The 25,257-nt window shown below is 41.7% G+C and overlaps 1 protein-coding gene across 4 annotated transcripts in view; it reads left to right on the forward strand.

Moving 5' to 3' along the window:
- The window catches only part of sik2b (salt-inducible kinase 2b), a gene marked incomplete at its 5' end in the record, with an annotated part of 40,098 nt that extends 16,537 nt beyond the window's left edge, over positions 1–23,561 (forward strand). Inside the window, 13 exon segments of one of the 4 annotated variants that reach the window (XM_032512297.1) lie at positions 966–1,127; positions 7,538–7,662; positions 7,906–8,029; positions 11,206–11,432; positions 11,779–11,931; positions 12,299–12,457; positions 14,073–14,304; positions 14,402–14,695; positions 15,832–15,989; positions 16,832–16,945; positions 17,123–17,208; positions 18,118–18,176; positions 19,214–19,331. In XM_032512297.1, the coding sequence (XP_032368188.1) occupies positions 966–1,127; positions 7,538–7,662; positions 7,906–8,029; positions 11,206–11,432; positions 11,779–11,931; positions 12,299–12,457; positions 14,073–14,304; positions 14,402–14,695; positions 15,832–15,989; positions 16,832–16,945; positions 17,123–17,208; positions 18,118–18,157 (1,874 nt within the window). 4 annotated transcript variants of the gene reach the window in all.
- Positions 23,562–25,257: the final 1,696 nt, after the last annotated feature.

Genomic DNA, 25,257 nt, shown 5'->3' on the forward strand with positions numbered 1-25,257 from the left:
AATCTCGTCCTCCCCTCTCCTCCTGATGCTTTGACACAGTTTCTCCACTGTCAACCACTGCTTACTACACACACACACACACACAAACAACTACATTGTACATCCTTCACTGAATCACTCTACAAAGCATGATCTAATAGAGTTAGCTAATATTGGCACCAGGCCTGTACCTCATCAAAAGTAAATCATCATTTCAACACAACCACCGACACTTTGTACAGCTGTAAAGAATGCAGGCAGTTTTCCTTACGGAAAAGCCCCTTTCAAACGTGCACTTTAACCCTGAAATGATTTGGACCTGGAGAAGCTTGATGTAAGCAAATGCAAACGTCTACTGGAAATTAAACAGACTTTACCTGCCAGCTCCCTTAGTACAAACCCTGTGTAATGTTCAGTTGAATCAGCAGGTCACTGTCTAGAATTCACAGCAAACGAGTGGGTGTGTTGATGACCTTTCTATCATTCTACTTGCGTGTAACCGGGAGAAATGAAACACATCATAGAGTGAAGAAGAAGGAGAATATACACGGAGACATCAACAAAAATTTTGAACTGAAAAGACGACAAGATTCAGAAGCCAACATTCTCGGAGAAATTCAAGGAACGCCAAGAGACACTGTTGTTTATGACCAAACTACGAGCCAGCTATGTGACCACAGTGTAATCAGCATCATGTCCTGCCTCCTGCACCCTCTACCAAGGCGCCACCCTGCTACTAAACCAAGTGGCGTGTTTCCAGTAATTGACACAGATAATCTTGTAATGTGTGAAGAGACAACTGCGGACAATGTCTGGACCCGATTTGTCGGATATTGTCTGGAGTTCATATAAGAAATCTGATACTGTGTTTGAAAAGCCCAGAGAGTCATTTTATATAAGTCAATGTATAATATCTGCATATGCTTCTAACTTGACACATTACCTCTCTCCACTGTCTTTGTTTCTCTCTCTCTCTTTGGCTGCAGATTATCTGGCTAAGCACGGTCGTCTCAGTGAGCTAGAGGCCAGGAGGAAGTTCTGGCAGATCTTGTCGGCTGTAGAGTACTGTCACAATCGCAACATTGTCCACAGGGACCTGAAGGCAGAGAATCTGCTACTGGATGGCCACATGAACATCAAGATTGCAGGTACCGTAACAACGTAGTGCAGGAGGATATAAAGTTATTGATGGATGAGGAATAAATGTGTCCGGCATGGACAAATTTAGTTTTGATCCATTGCCTGCCGTGATCTCAATGCCGGCGTAGTTCAGAAATGTCTTAACTACCTGCCCAAGCCATTTGCACAGTGTTGAGAAGTGGTCAGAGGTTGCTTGCGAGATAGCTTTTAGCTGAAAGATGCCAGGACAGACATCTTAAAATCTCAGCAAGAATCCAAAGGCTTGTGCCACCTTTTCCAAACGTATGATCAGAGGAGCTCAAACATCCTTCCCCAGTGACGCCTAGTTTAATTTTGAGGAGGAAACATTAAAGATAAAGGGACAAAAAGAGTCAGAGATCAAAGGTAGTTTTGAGACTAGGCTTGAGGTCTGTAAGTATAAGCTTTAAAGTGTGATCATTAAGCAACTGGCATTTAGAGCTAGCTAGTGAGAATGCCACCCTACTGCTGTTTCACAGGTCGCAGGAGGGGGAGGCTGGAAAGGTAGTGTGGGGAAATAAAGGTGGAGGTGGTGAATTGGATTGGTTGGCAGATAAAATAGCGGGTGAGAGGGTAAAGGGAGAATGATGAGGAGTTGTGCAGAGCAGGGTTGCAGGGCTGCAGCTTTGACAATGCTCTGAAACAGGCCAAGGTTTACCTTGAGCTAGTCAGAGCTGATGCTAAAATCCATCTAAGGTGAACTGATCACATGAGGACAGCTAAAAATACAGGTGTGAAAAGACACCAGACAGAGTATGACTGTGTGTTTCAGGGAAAATGTCCCTCTGTCCTAAAGGACTTCATGTCATGTTGTAGACTCAAAATAGTAGTGTTCAGTGTCTTTTTTTTTCCTCTCTAAAAGGTCAAATCAAATAAGGAAAAAATATACAAAACTATACAATAACTGAAACAGAAATGAGTGTTTCACCTGCATCATTACTCACATCATCCTGTACACTGTTTCTCAAAAGGGTCCAAGATGATAACTTGGAGATGTTATTACCCCAGCAGCAGTAATTTTCATAAACATGTCTGACTCACAGCCAATTGTCGGCACAGCAGATTAGATTTAAAGCAGGAAAACAATGAACAGAACATTACCTGGCTTGCTATTAGAGAAAAGGTCTCCGGGGAGGACATCAGCAGCAAGGTACATTCTGTGCTTCTCCTACCCACAACACGCTCTGTCAAGTTTGGCAATTGGTAGATAAAGTTTAGATTTTGTGCAGTACATGTGAACAGTCCTCACTTCAAATTCTGTTCTGCATCAATAATATTGGTGTCAGTCAAGATCAGCCATAATAATAATAATAATAATAAATTGAATTTGTATAGCGCTTTTCCCGAGCTCAAAGTCGCTTAACAGGGTAGAGACAGTGTTTGTTTAAAAAAAAAAAAAAAAACTAAGGATAGGCAGAACCGAAAAGATGGGTCTTCAGACAGGACTGAAAAATGGTGAGGGACTCATAGATGCGGATCTCATGGGGGAGGGAGTTCCACAGCCTTGGAGCTGCCCTGGAAAAGGCTCGGTCCCCAAATCCTCCTTTCCAAAGCCATCTATTCAACCTTTGTTCAAGATACATGTGTATTTTCTTTTCTTTTTTTGTTCTTGCTGGGCTAATGTGCATGTAGAACTGATTCTAATGTTTGTTTGTTTTAAATCAAATAATCTGTTGATTATTTTTGACCTTAAAGGTGCCCTGTGGAGTTTTCTTGTCAATAAACACAAGTTTAGTTTAGTTTTTTTTTTGTGTAACTCACTAAAACATTGCATTTATCCTTCATCTCTAATAAATGTGACAAATGCATTTCCTTCTTCATAAAACGTTTGCCAATTTTCTTTGAAGTTTAAATCCCGCAATGTTTATTATCCTGTTTACTAGCAAGAAGTCTTCTTTTCTTGCCTCTTGCATTTCTGCAAAAAACAAAATGAGGCCCACTCATGCACTAATCATAGAAATCGTAAAAATCTACAGATTTGCTACTAAATAGCTAAATTCAAATTGGGTAGGACTGCACAAAACAACAATAAACTATTGATTTTATTAATTAAATGATTTATATTGAATATAACATTTTGTCTATAAATGTTTTTAAAAATGTTTGTATGTATGTGTAAATACTAATACATTTTTTATTATTATTGTTATTATTAACTTCAGGCTCATTTTATAGAGAGGCAAGATTTGGTATTAGTGTAGGTGCGGCATCATTTATAAAACATATAATAGAACAACAAACTAACAAACAACTAACTGTCACTTGGTGTTCCTGTAGCATTTTGGCCCACTGTGGGTCTGGACCTTCATGGTAGTTGCTCACTTGGTCCAGTTGGTCATCCAGCCTTGCCGACTAACAGTCCAAAATCCAAAGAAATTTAATTTACAAAAATATAAAATGGGTGAAAGCAGCAAATCCTCACATTTGTGAACCCCACACCAGTGATTAAAAATGATGAATGACTCTCTTAAAAAGTGTTCTGTTTCTCGACTAATCAGCTAGTTATTTCAGCGCTAGTCTGCATATGCATGTCCAGACAGAGTAACCATGTTTTTTGGGTTTTTCATTCAGTCCAGTTATTTTCCCCTGCTTTCTTAAGGCCACCTCTGGTCAGTCTGTATGAAGCTTAACCAGGCAGCGGCCAGTCAAAGAAAGGTCATGCTTAAAGGTGTCTGCAGAAGAGAGGGAAATTGGCAGCAGGGGGTGCCCTTTATGTTTTAATTTCAAACGGCCCTATTACATTTGAGTTGAGTTGAAGGGGATTGAAAGAGAGCCAGAGAAATAACTAAAATATAAGAGAGTTACTGGATCAGAGGAGAGGAGGCAGCCTTTTGCGGCTTAGCAGGAAAATATGGATATTTTGTGTTGAGTTTGCTATGATCAAATAACAAACAAGAAGGGTTCAGGAGAACCACTTTCAGAAAAAAACAACACAGGGATGGACAATAGGATGGTATACATATGGGCCTTACAATATACTGTGAAACGATATATAGAGGTACACAGTTGTGTGCTGGTATGTCTTCTTTCTAATAGCTATACCTTTTTACTATCTCTGATTATATTTGGTCATTGTGGTCTATGTTGTTTATCAAATTATCGTTAAACAATGATTCCCATTGAGCTTCATAGTCCATTCTAGACTTTGGAAACAGCAGTTGATAGAACAATCTCATCTCAAGGAGGATTTGTGCATTTGTCATGAGTACATCACAAGACATAGCAAGCAAACTAATATTACTTGCTTATTAGTTATTTTTAGTGGTTTATTTAAATTATTAGCTTCAAGCTCCCAGACCTGGCAGCCCAGTCATATGAGCTAAACAGCTGACGGCAGCCAAACAGTTAGCAGCTTTCTAAGCTTTCCATCCATCAGGCAGAGCAGCTGTAAGACATCAGATGAAACACCATGACAACGTTTTCTCCATAAAATAAGATCCAGTTTTACCAAAATCAATGGTAGTGCCGTAAAACATTATAGACCCACCAAAGTTACATATTGCGAGATCAGGTGTTAGGGGCGTACAGTGGTAATGAAACGGGCACTATTCTTCCTATTACCAATCAGTAAATGATGAATGTAATGATGAATGAATGAATGTAAATGATTTTGAAGCTGTTTAGAGACATAACCATCTTAAATATTTCTCTGGCATTCAATATTGGTGATTAAATAAGAACCAATCGATCTTAAAATTCAAGGGGAAATAATCTATTTAGTAATCTAACTTAAATTTACACAGCTAATTTTCTTTGGCAGGACTGTGCAGATGTGCTTTGGTGATTGGATTGACAGTGACAGACAATCCAACAGTGGTCAGATTCTGATTAAAATGTTGCTAAATCCTGATTGGACAGAGAAAAGGTTTGGTGATGAGACAAGACAAGAAAGCTCAAGAAGACTAAATCCAGGGAGGTGCATCCTGAGTTGCAGCCATCACTATTTCAATGCTTATACCTTATTAGAAATGACACGGTAACATTTGGGACTGCTGGGTGCTGTCCTCTTACTGCAGTGTGATGTGATCACTTTATACACGAGTCATGTTCACACACAAAGTTTTATAAGCTGTTAGCTGGAGTGGATTCCAGTGTGAACTGTTTAAGCTAATATTATGCTAATACTTTAGTGTGCGACAAATACACACACACACACACACATACACTCCCCCGCCCTTCCTGTTGAGCTACGAGTACTGTTAGTCACCTGCAGCGTGCTGGAGCATTTGACGTCAACCAGTCTGCTCAGTATTCAGCTCCATGAAATGGGTCACAGCTTCTGACGATAAACCAACTGCACTGCTTCGCTCTGCTCTGCCTGCGTCTCACATCTCACCTTCACAGTAGCATCAGACAGTAAACATACTTGTAATAAACCCCACTGTGGCACTCCGCTTTACCCTCCACTTTGTCAGACACACCTGCTAACTGCACTGCAGCAATTAAATGGTTGGAAAACATGCACTCACACACACAGTGTCAAACCTGCCATGTCCTTTGCAGTTGGAGTTTGCAACAATCTCTCAAACCTGGTTCCTACATGTTTTTTCCAGTGAACTACAATTTCATGCAACATTATATGTATTGCAGGTGTTTTTTAATTGTTTTGTCCACCCCATTTATGTCAAGGATAGACTAAATAACATAACACTTCTCTGTATAACGCAGTGCAATTCAACTGCACTCTCTAAAATATCCAAACTGACTCAACACCACTCTAAAACAATTTGAACAAAATCCGTAAACTATAACCTTCACAAAGGGAGGATTTATTGCATGACTGTGTTGTATTCGGCTGCATAATCATATATATAATTAGCTGAATATCTTTCGGTTTTGGTCTGCATTGGCTTTCTTCATCGGACAATACAAGAAATTTGAAGATTGTGCTTGTGCTCTTGTGCGCTTTTCTGGCATTTTATATTTGTCTATTAATCAACCCCTATGTATAATCATCAACATTGTACATTTCCATATCATTTGAACAATATTTATTGTCAATTTTCAAAGTATAATTATTTTAACATAGATACATTAAATGTATGCCACTTGTATTGAAAACAAATAGCTATCTTGACCATAAATAAACTTAGTCTAGCACAAAGGCCTACAATTCAAGTAAAAGAAAACAAGACAGAATCTGATTAAACACATTAACACTTGTTTTCCTAGAGAGAGGAATGGGCCTGGGACTGCCCTGATAGTGGTTTGAATCATGGCTTGAATGGAGTTAGTGCCATTCTTACGCATGTGTGTAGGTGCTCATTAGTGAGCCGGAACGGTAATTGGTTTTAATAATGTTTATAGCGGAGAAAGCTTACTCACTGCTGTAAGTCGAAACATAGACAAGGTTTAGTGCTACTTTGGTTAGACCAGTCAGAAAGTAGCAGGGGCAGGTACTTAATGCTGTCATCTTTCTCACATCTCATTCATGCTCTTGTTTTCTTTAGCGAACTGTCTACTTTGTAATGTGTTTTTCTAGCACTGATAAAATGTCACAAGTTGAAAAGATGCCATTTACAATTCTTAAGCGGCAGAAAGAAAACGTAAAATCTGAGAAGCTATAACCAGCAAATATTAAGAATTCTTTACTTGATAAAGTATTAGGAATAACAAATCAATTATGAAAATAGTGATTTCACTAATTAGATTTCACTAATTTCACTGTTGATGCACTAAATGGTTTATCATCTCAGCACCACAAAATGTAACTAGTGGCAAGTTTTGTAAAAACCAAACTAGGAGCACGAAGAGACAAAACATTTACTGGTGCAAAGTTTAAGAAAGAGGAAGGTGGGACGAGAGAGAGGGAGAAAGATATAAACTAGTACAAAAAGGGGATTGGCTGAGTAATTGCAGGAATGCAAGTTGACTCATTGTGATTTGGAAGATTTTACTACAGCTCTCAGTTGGATTTTAATGAAAGTCATACATAACTTCTCAGCCTTTTTGTGTGTATTTGTGCAAGTGTAAGTTAGACTTTCTTGGTCTGAAGAATCAAATCTGAGTTTTAATCACTTTACAGACAACCAATCAGAGCACAGCATTGATGACCTCATGTCAGTCTCCTGGGGAGGTTACCTCATACAAAGATCTGTTTCCTCAGTGTACAAATATGTTGATCACATATTACATTATGCAAAACCTGCAGACCCCTTTGTTCTGGACATTTTCTGTGTGCAGTTTTACCACTTCTGCACAATCTTTCACTGTAGCTACACATATTCACCATTCACTTTTTACAGTTGCAAATACTTAGTTACAGGTTGCCTTTTGTACAGCACAGGGCCTGTACAAGGACTTTACAGTCAAACTTGAAGTACAAAACGTTTATGTTTAGAATTATCTGTACGTTTCCTCCCAAACCAACCCCCCACCACTTCTGTTTTGCCCTGGGTAGATTTTGGATTTGGGAACTTCTTCCAGCCCGGGGAACCTCTGGCCACATGGTGCGGCAGCCCACCATATGCTGCTCCTGAGGTCTTTGAGGGGCAGCAGTATGAGGGCCCACAGCTAGACATCTGGGTAAGACCAGTGATTGAGTGAGGTAGACAATTGTACCTGTGTCTGACAGTGTGTCTGTGTACAATAATCTTATTACCTTATTTACAGTCTCCTGATTGATTCGTCTACTACCTTGTCCTTGTTCTCTCTCTGTGTGTGTGTGTGTGTGTGTGTGTGTGTGTGTGTGTGTGTGTGTGTGTGTTTTTGTGTGGGTGTGTGTGTGTGTGTGTGTGTGTGTGTGTGTGTGTGTCTTTTCATGTTCAGAGTATGGGGGTGGTGCTATATGTGCTGGTATGTGGTGCGCTGCCCTTCGATGGGCCCACTCTGCCTGTACTTCGACAGAGAGTCCTAGAGGGAAGGTTTCGCATCCCCTACTTCATGACTGAAGGTAAGAAGAGACTCACTGGGAACACAAAATAAGATGGGACTATGCCAATTCCCACTTCTCACGTTCTTGTAAATTTACACACATGCAGTGTATTTGTGAGACACCTATGTTCTCTCTTGTCACGGTATGTATTCGAACTGAGGAAAAATGGCATGTAATTCCTGTGAGGGATACTGCCACTCAGATGAAAAGATCATGCATTCCTATTTCAGTCACCATACTGTTGCAACCACTCAGGGGGTCATTTCATTAATGAGGAACATTACACTCATTTGAAGGGGATACAGTAGAAGACACTCTGTCATTGTCCTCTGTAATGTGAATACGTGCGTCAGTGTTTCTGTGCATGCATTCAGGCTGCTGAGTGAGTCAGGTTGGCTAACTGTTTTAAAGCAGCCCTGCTGTTAGCGGCTGTGCTAGCTAGCTGGCAGCAGATTAATTCCAGAGCTGGAGCTGTTTATGTAACCTGGGAAAGAGCCAGAGAAGCCCTCCAGCCGTTCTCCTGTCTGTCTCTCTTTGAGGAGTCTCTGTTTGTATGTGTGTCTAACTCACACTATATCTGTGAGACATATTCCTGTTAGTTTGTCGCCCTGTCTGTTTCTCTTGTTTCTGTGTGTCCCATCTGCAAGTCTGTATCACTTTCTCAACAGGGGTTGTGGTGAGAGACTCATCCAGATTTGTTCAGGATCTTGAAACAATTAAGACATAAGGGGAATGTAGGAGTGTAATGTCAGCTCCGTGGCCAGACTGACACTAAATCCCACCTCCCCACCCCCAGTCCAGCCCCTGTTCCCTGAACAAGGAGAACAGAGTGTGCTGATTTCTTCATCCAGAAACAGTCCATCTCATCTCCACTTGTTTCTCTCGCTGGTCAACAGTGTCGTACACAGCACAGCCTAGCACTGCACAGTAAACTATCTTGTGGACTACTCCCAACATACTGACTAAATAACTGCAGTAAGGGTTGTCTTATGTCTCCCCTACTGTTGCATATTGCGCAGACCTGGTAGATACTTGTACACAAGAGCCAACAGTCATGTTACCAGAATCATTTGCTCCAATAAAGGTCAGAATAAAAAAGTGAAATAATGCCCATCACAAGTTCTCAGAGTCCAAGGTGATTTCCTCAATTTGCTTGTTTTGTCAGAAGATCCCAAAGATGATGTGAACAATTTACATTATGTAAAACTGAGAAAAGCAGCACATGATTCAAATTTTGTCTTTAAAAAATTACTATTCTATTAATGAATTTGCAAACTAGCTTTCTGTTATTAACAAATGGATTTACCTGCTAATTAATTTAGCTCTAATTAAGCTAATTGAGAACCCATTTAAAAATAAAATTACATACATGTGAAGCTAAACTGCTTGTTTTACTGCTTGTTACATTTTGTTTCTTCTGTCCTGGATTGCAGAAGTACAGCTAGCCAATTTACAGCCCACACTGAAAAAAATAGGGTGTTTTTTGAAATTCAAGTAAAAACTGGTGAAGCTTTGAATTGCAGTTTGTGTTGCATTTCATGTCTGTACGTAGGGTTACACTCATGTTCACAGTCACGCGCGATGGCTGCCTTTTATATGTATTAATTACAGTCTGTTATTTGTAAGCTCATGTGTCTGATAAAGTTAATGAAATAGATACAATTAAGTCCGCCACAGAACCTAGTCTTTGCTTTGCCCTCCAACTTCTTGCAACAGAGTTCTGTTCTCCTTTGTTGGGGGACTTAGTGCAACTTTACACCACTGGGACTTTGCAAGTGTTAACTGGGATGGTTCTGTGGTTAAGTCAAGGTGGTGTAATGTACTGGCTAAGAAAAGTGTGTCAATCAATCAGCCGGCTAGACGGTTATGCAGTGCCATACCCTTTACGTAGTCCAACCTTCCCTGGTGGTTAGGAGCTTTGACAAATGTGCTCAGCTTCAACTGTTGCCATAAACACGGCTGTAGCAACAAGCAGAGCCTGAGTAACTACTGGTTCAAACATATTGTAGTGTATTGTATTTGAAGCATGTTGTTACTTAGCAGCTGCTTAGATGCCACAGCATGGGGCAAAAGTGTAGTGAAAGGCACACTGGTTACATACACAATGGGGAAAAAATTGAGTTGGCTGAGCCGCCAGGTACAAGGTAGAAAAAATGTGATGTAAACACGTTAGTAGATCAGCAGGGCAACTGGGAAGAATGTGGAGCAGGGAGTAACTGTTGGCAGCCATGTCCTTGGGCTTATGAAGTGCTAACTCTCTGACAGAAGACAGGATATCTGTGGATATTGGTAGAGCAAGAGAATAAGGAAGAAGGTTACCTGCAGAAGGTTGCTTGTGTAGACATTTACAACTCTTAGTAAACTCTAAAATGGCAAAATGTTTAATAGCATTTAAAAGAGTATGACTTTTGATGTATGACTTTTATTTTATAGTAAGCATTTTGGAATAAAGACGATATGATAATTAGATTTTTAAATTAACTTCAAAAAGAGAACAACTTTAGTCACTTAAGACATATTTTGCTGATTTTTTTTTTTTCCCCATCTATACGTCAATACATTTTTAATTAATAGAAAAAACTCAAAGTAGAGATGATTCATTTCAAAAACACATTTTAATGAAGATAGTATTAACGATCAAGTAGATAACACAACAACTGTAGGGCCTATTTGTTAAGAACACACCTGTTTTGCTTTAAGACTGTAGCAGCAGGGTATATTGGTAATGATGCTGTGTGGCGGACAGGAATGCAGTGCAGGCAGTAGGGGAGCAGACAGGCCAAAGCGGCAGAGGCAGGGGAACTGTAATCCTGTTAAGAACCCAGCTGTGTCTGACGTCAAACTCATCTAGCCACTAACTAGAGGTGAGGAGCTCTCATAAGGAAGGGAGGAAAGTAGAAAAGAGTGTAGATACACTGCTCAGAACTGACGGCAGAGAAAACCGGAAAAAAAATTCAGCAGATTTAAAAGTCTTATGTGTTCATTTTTCCTCCACTTTAACTGGGCTACTTTGTCAAGGACATGGCACATTGTGGCTTTATTTGCTTTAACATAGCTATTATAGTATACCGTGCACGGCATTATAAACAACAACATAAACAACCTCTTCCTTTGGTGATTCTAACATATGAAGGGCTATAAAAAATACTTTGTCACATCATCTATGATTGATTGTTCTCTCCCACCCCTCGCAGACTGTGAGCACCTGATCCGAAGGATGTTGGTACTGGACCCATCAAAGCGTCTGTCTGTGGCCCAGATCAAGGAGCACAAGTGGATGGCTCTGTACGCTCCCGTACAGAGGCCTGTTCTGTACCAACAGCCTCCAACTGCTGAGGGCGAGGCAGTTGTGGGAGAATACAGCGAACAGGTCCTTCGCCTAATGCACAGCCTTGGCATCGACCAGCACAAGACTATAGAGGTGAGGACTTAGCGGTCTTTATTTATTCAACAAGGGTATGAAAAGATTCAGGTGTAAAGGTCAGAGCTGGTCAGAGTATGGTCTTCAAGTACAATTTTGAGGTCATTTGAGGCTATAATTTATATGCAGTATATGCTGTCTTTTCTTTTAATACATTCTCTGTATTGTATTTCTTATCTATACTCTGCTCTTTAGCTGCTGCAATAACCCAATTTCACACTGAACAGTAACAAAGCATTATCTCAGCTTATCTTAAGAGCTGTCGCAGTCATCCACGATGGAAGTTGTGTTTCACTAATAACGTCAATTACAGACGCCGCCATTTATGTTGTCTGTCATCCCCCAGTCTCTGCAGAACAAAAGCTACAACCACTTTGCTGCTATCTACTACCTGCTGGTGGAGCGCCTCAAGGCCCATCGCTGTAGCTTCCCCGTCGAACAGCGCCTCGACCCCCGCCAGCGACGGCCCAGCACCATCGCCGAACAGACTGTCGCCAAGGTAGCCACAGCGTGTCCTGCCAACGAGGGGCTTCTGAATGATGTGTACAGAGATTAATATACACGCATCCCTGATCAAAGCTCCGTTATTCACATCCAGCCAGCTTCTGTTCTGGCCAGCCTTGATCTTAATACGTCTGCCTCAGTTACATTATTCATCATTTTCTTTTCTTTGCCCACGATCTGTTCTTAGAGACACTTTGCAATTTCTTTTTCATTTCCTTCACCATCTAGGATCTTTTTTGTCTCTTTTAGATTACAAAGTCAAAGTCGTAATTGCATTATTATAAATGTTGTTGCTAAATATCGGACATTAATTGGAGAAGGATCTTTGATTTGTCAAAATCTCTGTTTCTATCTCTCTGCAGTCGACCAGTGGTTCAGCGCAGGTGGGTTTGCTCCCGCAGGGAGTTCGTCTGTTGCGCTCCCCTGCTGTGCCCCAAGCCTCCCCTGATGCTTTTTCCTTCCCCCAGACTACAAGTCCCCTGGAGCAGCATTTCATGGTGGATGATGTCAACATACCCAAAGTAGGTCCAAAACCAATAAAAACAGCCTGTCTTTCTTTTTGTGTGATCGTCCTCTTTTGGTTTTTGAAGTTGTAGTTATTATTGTCATTATCAGCTTGCACAACTATTTCCTGAAACATTATTCCGATAAGTTTGACATTGATTCGCTTTGACAAGCATACCCACTCACTGTGAATCAGGTGTGTGTGCGCGCGTGCGTGTGTTGCACCTGAGGCGCCCTTGACTCCTTAGAGGTTTTGAGCATTGGCTTGCTCCTTCAACCTGCCAGAGTGCAGTTGACTTGTTCTCTTATGTAAGAACTCAGCACACATCAGACAGGACAGCTGCCTGTCCTACAAGGCTTCTTGACAAACACACAGAGTGCTCTCACTATTTCCTTTTTATCTGTACCAACCAGCAATCTTTTCCTTTAGGCCTGTTGTTGAGCTGACGGACTATTACAGAACACAGACACCAGTGGTCTGAGATGATGGCCACACACACCTGCAGGGCTACACACACACACACACACACACACACACACACACACACACACACACACACACACACACACACACACACACACACACACACACAGATGCAATGTCAAGAAGCCTGGCTCCAATCAAGAGTTGTGTGTGTGTGTGTGTTGGTGTGTGAGAGAGAAAAAGAGAGAGAGAGAGAGAGAGAGAGAGAGAAGTGGAACAGAGACAGAGTGCATGTTATCTGGGTGAATGGAGCCTGGTTATGTAAGCTGTCCTGTGATGATGATGTGACCTATTGCGAAGCTGAGTGAACACAAATGGACAGGAAGCTGCTGTGCTGCTCCAGCGATCCTGCCACAGCGACCTCCAACCCATCACCTAACACCTCATCTTTTCTTTTTTAGTTTTTCCTTCTTACTTCTCCATTGAGCTTCTTTCGCTCCTCTTCTTCATCCTTCTACTTTCCCCTTATGACCCACACAAGTGTGTGTGTTTGTGTGTGTGTGGTGGTTGTGTGTGTGTGTGTGTGGTGGTGTGTGTGTGGTGTGTGTGTGTGTGTGTGTGGTGTTTGTGTGTGTGTGTGTGTGTGTGTGTGTGTGTGTGTGTGTGGTGTGTGTGTGTGTGTGTGTGTGTGTGTGTGTGTGTGTGTGTGTGTGTGTGTGTAGTAACTGCATTCCTATCCCAGCACGCTACAGAAAGCAGATAGGGAATTGGGCAAAGTTGCTCTTTCTAGACCAACATCCGGCTTTCTGGTTGCTGCGCCCACTCAGCCTGTGTGTGTGTGTGTCACACAGCACTTTTAGTCAAAGCTCACCTCCTGGCCCTGCATTCCTTTATCCCAACCGTCCACCTCTGTACTAACACAAACATGCCTGCATGCTGCAACAAAAAACACACACACTCCCAGTATGACACCAACTGTGGTGAGTTAAAGAAAAACCGGAGGAGAGTACCTAATGGAGCCCTCATTCTCAGTATGGGTTCTCCTTTGTGCGTGTTTGCGCGCACCCTGTGTGTTTTAAGATGCATGATTTGACCAACAGTGTGTCCTGGTTCCTTCAGTGTTCAGCTGTTTCCTTCCTTGCACAGTCAGTTTTAATGTATAGTTATCATTCTCTCTTTCTGTCCCTTTTCATCCCCCCTTTGTCTAGGTAAATGGCTGCCTGCTGGACCCCTTGCCTCCCCCCACTGTCCTCCGCAAGTCCTCCACTTCGTCGCCTAGCAACATGATGGAGACATCGATCGATGAGGGCATTGAGACTGAGGAGCCCGACACAGAGGATGATCCGCCCTACCTGCCCTCGGCCTATCAAACAGCTCGGTTTGGCCAAAGGCGACACACCCTCTCTGAGGTGACCAATCAGCCAAAGCCTTGGAACCAAGGTATGATGTCACCTAATGGAACGCACACTTTGGGAGTCTATCACATGCATCTAATGCTGAAGCAAAGGTGTTTATAATAAATAATTTTGTCCCCCAGGTAAATTATTTGCTCTGGGCCATAACCCCTCCATGGGCAGTGCTGATTCGGACATGGGCCACGACATGGGCTCAATGCACAGCGACCTTGGCCTCTTGGAGGACCCCCCCTCTCTCAGTGAAGTAGTACCAGCCAACAGCTCTCCTCCTGGCGTCACTACTACACCTTTCTTGAACGCTCGGCCTGCCAACCCAGCAATGGCCGTCCTGACGTCGCAGCACAGGGAGACTCACAACCGCTCCCCCATCAGCTTCAGAGAAGGACGCCGTGCCTCTGACACCTCACTCACCCAAGGTCAGGACTAGGAGTGTTAATTTTTTTTTAGTTTTTCCTGTATCCATTCATTGTTCTTTTTGGATCCTCACTTCAGTTTATGTTTTTAAAACATTTTAGTCTTGTCTTTTTTCGTCAACAATAATGCGTGTTAATTTAGTCCTAGTCAGCGTTTTTGGACATTGGTGCAATCTCGTCTCGTCTTCGTCATGGAAAAAAAGGTCGTTGTCTTGTCTGATGAAATTAACACTCTTTCACACACTTTTTCCCCGTCTCATCCCCCTCTCTCATTCTTCTGTCTCTCTGACAACTATGACGGTGATGATTCACATTATGAATCACAGACACACAGATATTTTTGAAGGTTCTCAACCCACATATCTCACCCCCCCCCTTTCTCTATCCTTCTCTTTTTCACTAGCTCTTTCTATCTGTTCAAGCTCATTCTCTGTTTTGCTTTCTTTCTCTTTTCAAAGTTTGTGGCAGAATTTGTCTTTACTCCACATCAGAGAGGAAAAGGAGCCCAAACATGAGAGGGAAAGTTAAACAACCTCAATCTACCATTTTTCTCCCTTTACACCTACAGTATTCTGTGCCTGCTGGTTGTAAATCACCTGTGATTTAGCCAAGTAGAGAAATGATTATGATCATGGCTTGTTACTTCTATAGCACTACATTGACAGCCTTAACTGTGCGCTCCCAGTTGGTATTTTCGGTTATTTATTTATTTTTTCTTCATAATCCTCTTTGGAGAGTGGTGATGCAGTGGATTCCGTTTGCGTCAGCCTGCTGACTCTGGTTTTTAAATAACTCCCACCATCATGGTGAGTCGGGTCCTATCGTTAACAGTCACAGCTTGTCACCACTGGATGGGTCTTATCAGAGCTACTTGCTGTTGCGCACACACACACACATGCACACGCACACACACAGATACTCTCACACACACGCCGCCAGCTCCTCGTGACGTACATCCAGCCACATTATCAGTAGGGTTGATGAACAGTGTTAACCACTCAACCAGTTTGATAATTTCAGCGAGGATAAATGCTGACTCTCTTAGTGGATAGAGCCTTTGACATTTTGTTTTCTTCTTTTAATTAGCTGCAAGAATCAATACTGACTTTCATATTGTGGGGATTTGTTTATGCTTTCAGGTCTGGTTGCATTTCGTCAGCACCTCCAGAATTTGGCGAGGACCAAAGGCATCCTGGAGCTGAACAAAGTCCAGATGCTGGTGGAGCAGATGGGCACTGGGGAAGGGGCTGCCATCGGCCCCCTGGGACCTCAGCACCACTTACACAACCTCCTGGAGGTCTGTCCTGTTGCATAAATATACACACACACACACACACACACACACACACACACACACACACACACACACACACCCCTCCTTAACTCTCTAACCTATTCAAAATCTTTCTCGTCCCAAACCCAGTCTCAGCCTTAGTCCTACTATCTCCATGTTGCCCAGAAAAAGAAAAAAAACAGGCACCCAGGCTGTTGTGTAACCCCAGGAGAGGCAGCCAACTATGGCTTGTTTACTGTCTCCCGTCCCCTGGGTCCTGGAGCCTAGGCCAAAGTGAATGTAGCCATTGTTGAAGTCAATCAGACTTACCCGTAGAAGCGACTGGCACTCAGTAGGCCCAAGCTGCAATCACACACAAAGACGGGTACACATATACACAAAATAACGCACACGCACACGCACACACACACGCTGCAAGGGAAACCATTTAAGGAAAGATCCATAAGCTTCCAGTAAAAAAAAAAAAAACTACACACAAAATCAATTGTGGAAGCAGACAAGATCTAGTTGTTTTCCTTTTATCCGTCTCTCATAATGCAATAACGCAGCTCTTTGTTGGTTATGATGCTCGGGCCCGATCATCCTTTTAATTTGCATTCATTTCATTTAACTACTGTGTTATCCCTGTAGTACATGCCATTTAGAGAAAGGCATCTGGCTGATCAGTCACCACACAGGCATTTGGGCAGGAGACAGCATGGATAATCCAGTTAGACCACACGATGAAGCACCCAGACCCTGACACAGCTTTATTAACTGACAGAAAAGGGGATCTGGGATATGTGTGTCCACAAGCATGTGTGCATGAGCATAAACATCCCTTGTTCTAATGTTTTTGATTTAAGGGTGAAGCATCCAAGCAACAAGAGGGCCTAGCTTTATATCAAGGCGCGCTGCAGCCGCCTCTGCTGTCCCGCAGACAGAGTTTAGAGACACAATACCTCACTCATAGACTACAGGTACATTCTATCACTTATTATTTGGCTGTTTTGCATAACATTCAGTGATACCATTTAGATATGTGAGGATTATCAGCTCTGCCATGATCCAACAATAGTGAAACCGTTTTTAGCCATTGTTACATTGTAATTATCCTGAACACCATCATCATCATCTCTCTTCTATCCATCCCAAAGGCCAACGTCTTGGCTAACAGTCCCGCTAGCTGCCAACTTTTCTGTCAGGATACTCGAAGTTTAGAGCAACAGCTGCAGGAACACAGGTAAATCACACTTTAAACATTTTCTCCACACATTTTTATTTTTTATTCTTTTTGTCCCTCCATTTTATGAAATATTTTCAATGCCTTGTGTTAATTTAGCTGTTGTGAAAGGTCACTGCTGGAAGATTGTATTCAGAGCAAAAAAAGCATTTGCTTAGATGCAAATAAATTCCAAAATCGGAAAGTTGGTTAAAAGTTGTACTCCTCCAACAAGGACTGAAAAACACCCAGGACTTAAACTAGGCGTTACAGTTACCTTGCCTGTTAATCAGACTGAAGTGCCATTTTGTTTCATATCAGTCATTCAGCCCGACATTGTGTTCATGTTTGCTGGTTTCTTTTTAGAAGGGGGTTTTGTTTTAGGGTTTGCCCTAACTGTAGTTGCAGTTGGTAGTGGCAGTCAACGTTTTTCACATTGACAAAAGAAATTTGCTGATTTGAAGTCCGCAAAATCAGTGATTTCTTTTTAAACACATTATACATGCTAGAAATTCTTGTTGAACACAGTTACTGCTCACTGCTGTGGGTGTGTGCATTGTGGTGGCTGTTGTCACGAAGCGGCAATTGTGTTTGGCTTAGGGTGTGTGAATACATTTTATTTTTGCTGTACCAGGAACAGAACTAAGAGTAGTTATTTCTGTACAGCTGTCTCTCATCTACGCTTCTCCCCATTTTTCTGTTGCTATCTTTCCTGGATGTACTAAGCTCTGTTTTTCCAACTGTCAATGAGCAGAGCAGGCCTATTTACATCGCTGAACAAACTGCTTATTCCTCCACGCTTGCATTGGTGCCCCCTTTGATATATAGATGTTGATGGATGAGGAGATGGTCTTGCTTGTCCACTTAGTCGGGATCGTAGCCACGACCAGGTCGTAGCTGATGGTCTTCTCTGTCATTCCCTGTGTTTAGTCTGATGTTTACATTTGAAAACCTTGACCGGCCAGGCTAGCAGAGTTAACAGGAAACTGGTGAGTTTGTTTCCCTATCGTGATGAGCGACTCGTAGTCATGAGATGGCCGTAGAGATGGTCTTGGGCGCATTGTATACTCTGATGCTTAAATTTTAAAACTTGACTGGCCAGCTGGTTAGCTAGCCAGGCTAGCAGATTGGGCTAGCAGAGTTAGCAGAGTCGGCTGGATACTGGCAAGTTGATTTCCCTATCCTGATGAGTTACATGCCATCACCGGCCAACGTCAACCAGATTTTTTAAAGATTATTTTGTTTGGCATTTTTTTAGACCTTTATTACACAGGACAGCTGAAGATGTGAAAGGGGAGAGAGAGGGGGACTGACATGTAGGAATGGGCCGCAGTTCTGAATTGAATCCGCTGCGGCAAGAACTTAGGCTTTATACATGGTATGCACGCTCAACCAGGTGAACTATCCAGGCACCCCAAGCACAACTAATATTTGTGAAATTGACAATTCAGCATCAATTTTGCAGAGCTGATGGTGAGGCAACTGGAGAGGTCTGCACCTTCTACAACCATTTTAATTATTAATCTGACGTTCTCTAAGTTTTGACTGAGGTCCTTTTTAGAGAGCCAACATATAATTGAGGGCTGCACAGGAAACGTGTGTACACATGTTTATGTCATTTTTGCGTCACCTGTAAACTTCTATTAGCAGTGTAGACCCTGCTAACCCCAGTGTCACTTTGCTGTTCAGCTTTTCTGCAGTCTCTAGTATCTGTTTAGCCACGACCCGAAACAGCTGTGAGTCGCTTTCATATGAAGCCAGCCTGCCTGAAATTAATGTTGATTGGTGCCAAATTTTATGCACATAAAAATTACTCTGAATCAGTACATAATTGGCGGGGACAATTTGATACTTTCTGAATATTGTATCGTTTAATAGTGTATTGTGATTACGCCCCAGCAAAACATCAAAGCAAAACATATTGAATACCATGTTTGAATTCAATTTATTGCAAGCTTTGTGCTTGTTCGTGTGTTGATTCAAAATGTTGTCTTGATCTAAGTGGGCTCTACTGCTCTCCTCACAGACTGAACCAGAAGAGGATGTACCTGCAGCAATCACAGGGCATGGGGCTGCAGGTCTACTTCAACCAGATGCAGATAGCTGAAGGATCCTTCCCGACAGGCGGCCCTGCTCTGGACCAGACGGCATCTCAAAGTTCCCCTCAGGGCCCCTCTATGTCAGCCGCACAGCAGCAGGGCAGTCCTCAGGCCTCGCCTCCCTTCAGCCACCCCCATAGTCTGAGCCCCTTGATGGAACCAGGTGAGGGCCTGGTTTATGATCCCTATATGAGCCACCACCACTACACCCAACACCTTCCCCCTGGATCTCACCTCCATCACCAGCTCCACCATTCCCTGCCTCATGAAGCCTCTTCCAGCAGCCTGGGCTTCAGCTACCCTGCAGGCTGTGAGCAGCAGGCCCTGGGGCCTTCCACTGAGGGTCTTTATCCAGAGCAGTACGAGTTCCCACTAGACCCTGCCTGGTTGCCCCCGCCTGCTCCAGGAGAGGCTGAAGCTGGGGTTTTGGCTGCTCCGGGGCAATCGGTTGGCCTGGGCCTGCCTGAGTTGCAGGGCTCCCTCCTGGACAGTGAGATGATGGAGACCGTGGACTCGCAGCATGGCTTCGTACTGGTCAACTAAAGCCAGGAGGGTAATAGAAAGCAGTATTAAGCAATGTGAACCTACACAGTACTAAGAGCAGAGAAAATGGAGATAAGTGGAGACCAAGCGTAGCAACAGGGAAGGAAAAGTGTTCAATTTTGTACGACTAATACAAACTTCATTTCTTAGTTGTGATGAACCTCAGACACCCTTTCTACCACAATCCTCCCTTAGCCTACCTCCCTTTCTCCCTCTCCTCCTCTGTTCTTATCAGCTCTGTAAGGCAGGACCAGGTCCGATATGGCACAATGCAAGCTTCGCCGTGCTGACTTGGCGAGGCTACCGTTGTCACGGATGTTGTGACACCTGTAAGGACTGCAGCGTGCAGCCTGGGTCTGCCAGAGTGCAGCATTTCACCTAGAAATGGTTTGGAAGTGATCTAATTTAGGACTGACTGTCAGACAACCATAAAGACAATAGCTGGCAGTGTTTTGTGTATTTAAAATAGGACAGCATCAACAACAATAGACTGATTCTCAAAAGACTTCTGTTTTTTATTTCAGTAGATAAAAAAAAAAAAAACTGAACAAAATAGCCCTCATTTATCACGATACCATGGAAATCACCGCAAATTCAAGTGTTAGTGTTTTTTTGTCCAGTTCATAGAAATGATTTTACACACTACTGTGAGCGCAAATGCTAGCATGATGAGTGCACAGGTTTCAACACTAACATTTACACTACTCCTCCAAAAAATAACACATAACCCTTGATGGTCATTTTTCTTAACAAATAACCTAAACATGCTGGTTGAAGCAGCAGGTTTGGGAGTAATGCTCCATTTGTTGAGCTGTTTTAGTTAATTGATGAGTAAAAATAATCAATACAACACAAACAAGCTGCAGGCTTTTGTGTAGACCAAATGACATAAGTAATAGTTTTTTGTTTTTATAACTTGTAACTACTGACCCTGATTTATTTCCTACACTACTGAACTGCTTTTGTCACCTTTCCTTCCTATTGACACACTTGCCAGGTCTCATAATACTCCAAAAATGAGGGTAGTTACCAGTTTTTGCAGGCGTGATGCCCACGTCTGTTTGAAAGTTCAGTTGTGATCATGCGCTTTCCTGATAAATGAGGGCTGATGTAATAAATGTGTTTGGTTGAGAAGTAGCGGTGTTTTAGACAGTCAATATTATTCTATTTTTGTGGCAATACTGAAGCAATATTAATCCTTAATGTTGAAGGATTATGAATGGAACCCTCACCTGTACAGCCAACTCTGATTGGTTCCCGGGGACCTCTGAGTCATCAGCAGTGACATCACATGAGCTGATGATGTAACCAGGAGATAATCTCCCCCTCACTTGCCCTGGAAGTGCAGGGACAAGGTGTGTGTGTGTGTGTGTGTGTGTGTGTGTGTGTGTGTGTGTGTGTGTGTGCTAATGTGTGTGGTGTGGTGGGTGTGTGTGTGTGTGTGTGTGTGTGTGTGTGTGTGTGTGTGTGTGTGTGTCATACTTCAAATTATCTGCATCCATCACATCCTTTGTCTGAAAAAGACAAACTGTGCTTTCCCCCTCAGTGCACAGTTGTAGCGTTTAGATCTATTCGGGTTTACATACTCATACTCCAGTCATGCCTCTGTGATGTTTTACTGATGAATCATGTTAATAATAACAGAATGTCCCCATAAAGATTCCCCTCATTAGATTTCATTAAAGAATGTTTTACTCTCTGGCATTGGGGACCCTGGGAGACAGACCAGCAGATCAGTCACCTAACACTGGATTTTGACTACGAGCTCACCACCGCTCTTTGATTGACAGCGAACCAGCAACAAGATGAGACGTCTTCATTTTTATTTTTACAAATTCACTTATATTCAATCTACTTGAAGTGCACAGGTGTATCTTCTCTGGCATATACTTATGATTTAAAAACTATATTGAGAGGGTTATGGGTTGAGATGAGATTAGTGGACTGTGACCATCTGCCAGACTGCGTGACCTTCAGTGGTCGTGGGTTCAACTGTTCGAGTGTTTGTTTGTCAGCCTTCAAAACAAGACAGTCGCTCTTAGGATGTAGACCAGACTGAGCAGATATCTTAGAGTTCACAATCAGATTCTAAATTACCAAAGTGGTATGGAGAGGAATCTTTACAGTTGCAGTTAACTTAAAAAAAAAAAGGCTACAAAATGTGGACCAACTGTGGTTGCAGTCCTGTGCATGACTGAAAGGAAAAATCCACCCTAAAATGCTTTTAACACTGTTTAACAACACGTTAAGGCTGCAAGTAATGATCCGATTATCTTATGATTCTATCTATTGATTGTTTGGTCTATAAAATGACAGAAAATGTTTAAAAAAAAAGGCCATCACAGTGTAATCTGTGTGAGTGGGTCTGGGCCCAAGTTGACATATTCAGCCTTGTCTGACCAACAGTCCAAAATCATGTTAAGTTAAACTTATTTAATTTTCTCTCAAGTCTGATAAACCTTATTTGCACTTTTGTGGAGGAAAAAAGAAGAAAACATGTTGAGTATCAAAACTGATGCTGAATAATTGGATATCCACTCTAGCTCTGACATTTAACAAGCGACCAGAAATATTAACTCAACAAAAATCTTGTACCCAACCACAAGACATGTTGCCAAACAGGTCTTGTGGTTGTTAATAGTTCCACCCTAACATTTACTGATGCTATGTTTTATACGGTCATACACCCACATTTTATTGACAGAAATAAGCTCACGCCCAATTTCGTGGGTCACGTTAAGAATGTCTTTTAGAAAGAGAAGGAACTGCAGTACAAGATTGTGAGGCAGGTTAAACGTAAAATAATAATTCTCGACATTAAAATTGAGGAAACATGGCAGTGGGAGAGTTTTAAAGGGTGGATTTCACCTTTTAAGTGAATATTTTGATGACTGTTTGCTTTCATTTTGTCAATGGTCAGGCTAGAAGAGCTACAGGATGATCTGTGGAAGTTGAATACTGGAGCACTTTGATAACAAGGGGAAGAAGAGATGTAGCGAGACGGGAGGTGGGAGAAGGTTTGGATCGTTTTGCTGTTTCCTGGCAGTTGAAACGAAACATAATCTGTAGGAAACCGCTCTCTTCCCCACCAATAATGGACACAAAACAAATTTCTTTCAAAGAAAGACCAGACGGTAACATTTTATCTGATTGTTGATTTTAATGCAAGTAGGAGAAACACTTCTGAGTGTTCTTTGTACAAATTAGTGGGGTAGTGAATCTTCGGTGCACCGAGGTGAATCTTGTGTTCAACGTGAAGTGTTCAGTGTGCCTTTTACTTTTTCGTATTTTCAATCTAAATTAAGATTTTGAATAGTAACATTATTTCTGGTTGGACCCTTTTCATCCATTTTATTTTAATTTTTGTTTTTCTGAAAATAAATAGAGCGAGGTTTTAACAAAGGTACAAAACCAAAGTCCCTCAGAAGTTTCCCTGTACGACCCACCGTGTGGAGTTTTGGAGCTTCTTTGTCTGCTTCTCTACCATGCTTTTTCTTGTTGGTCAATCAGTGTATGCCATTTAAAAGTATTATAGCAATATTTCTCTAGTTAAAGACTAAAGTCATGAAGATTCTAGTGGACGTGTTTCTAAGTATCATAATTTCACCTGCTGATAAAACAAAAACATCAATCTTATCAATAGAAATCCAGTTTTATATTTACCTTCATTGATGTTGACCACACATAAGCTAACTTGCTGTTGAGATTAAAAAAAGGTTTATTGAACATAAACATTGTGGGCGTTTTCTTTTGTGTGTTGAGTCATTTGTCAGTGTGTTGTAAAATACTTTAAAATGATGCTGTCTGTGTTTGTCCTGGTTATTTAAACATGGTTACAGAACAGACAGTTTTTTTATTGATTGCTAAACAACTGGAGCCACATGTGCACAGCAGCAGTTAGTAATAAATCTTTTTTTAAGATTATTTTTGGGGCATTTTAGGCCTTTAATTGACAGGACAGATGAAGATATGAAAGGGGAGTGACATGCAGCAAAAGGCCGCTGGCCGGACTCGAACCCTGGCCCGCTGCGTCGAGGAGTAAACCTCTATATATGGGCACCCGCTCTACCAACTGAGCTATCTGGGTGCCCAGTTAATAATAATTTATACTGTTTATTGATCCCCAGTGGGGAAATAAATAAATTACACTCTGTTTTTGTCCAAAATCACTTCACATAGACCACACACAGGACCTATGCATGCACAAACGGTGAGATGTCAGAGTGGGTAGACTGCATGTGCTAGCCCAGCGCCCTGAGCTACCAGCTCCACTCTGTACTGGGACTCGAACCAACAACCCTCCGGTTTCCAACACAACTCCCTCTGGACGGAGCTACTGCCTCCCAGGTTCATGTGGACCAAACTCTAGTTTGTTTTTCACTGCTTAAACACAGTTTTTAAAAGTCTACACACTTATCCCATGGCTTTAACCACAACCTACACAACACCGTGCATTTAAAGCACACTGTTCAAATGCTAACACACTGCTGTCAAAACTGTTAACCACATATTCAAAACAGAATGGATTTCAGCCCAGTGTATTTGAAACACTGCTGTTTGCAATTTCAGCTGAAGGCCTACCTGTGTCTTGTTTTAGTGAACATGTACTATAGGGAAAGCTCAGAAAGCTTTTTTGGAAATAAAGAAACCAAGTAAGAATCAACTAGGAAATGCATTTCCTGAAGAAAATGCTTGTGAAAAAATAGGAATGGTTTAAGTAATTTCATTGAAAATTTTAAATGATACCAATAATGTATAAAACCAAAGTTTTTTGTAAAAGCTGTCACTACACTGAATTGCTGGTTAAAATGTGTAAGAAGGTGAAGTTGTAGAGAAAAGTGGAAATGGTTTAAAAAGCCGAATACTACCAATATGGTATGAAAGGGTTTGTAAGAGCTGCTGCTTAAGAAGTAACTGAAAGAGTAATGAATGAGTTGGTAAAATGGTTAGTGGGTGGGTCAAATTAGGAAATCTCAATCAGCTGTGTTCCATATTTTCAAAAAATACAAAAATAGTTTGTTAATGAATGAAAATGTGGAACATTTTTAGGTTTGAATTAAGTATGAATCCCTAAATAAGACTTGATTAAGCATGGAATGCTGAAGCCAAATAAATTATTAATATACATTTTAATAATACATGTATTATTGTTATTATAAATACACAATATACTGTATAAATAATTAATATGAACCAAAATGTGTTATTGTTCTGTCTGTACAGCAGCTTTCCATTTCAGCTGTAGTCCAGCCTCGCCCTGGCTTTGATGTTTACGCCTGTTTATCAACTGCTTGCCACTGAGATTAACTGAAAGAGCCCTGGAAAACTTCCCATTCAAAAAAGCCTTAAAAAAGCCTAAGCAATAAGTGATATCAATATAATCACTTCAACGTGAGCACCTAAAAGCATCACGATATTAAAAACTGGT

The sequence above is a fragment of the Etheostoma spectabile genome, chromosome 3, assembly GCF_008692095.1.
Source record: "Etheostoma spectabile isolate EspeVRDwgs_2016 chromosome 3, UIUC_Espe_1.0, whole genome shotgun sequence".
NCBI classification, from domain to species: Eukaryota; Metazoa; Chordata; class Actinopteri; order Perciformes; family Percidae; genus Etheostoma; species Etheostoma spectabile.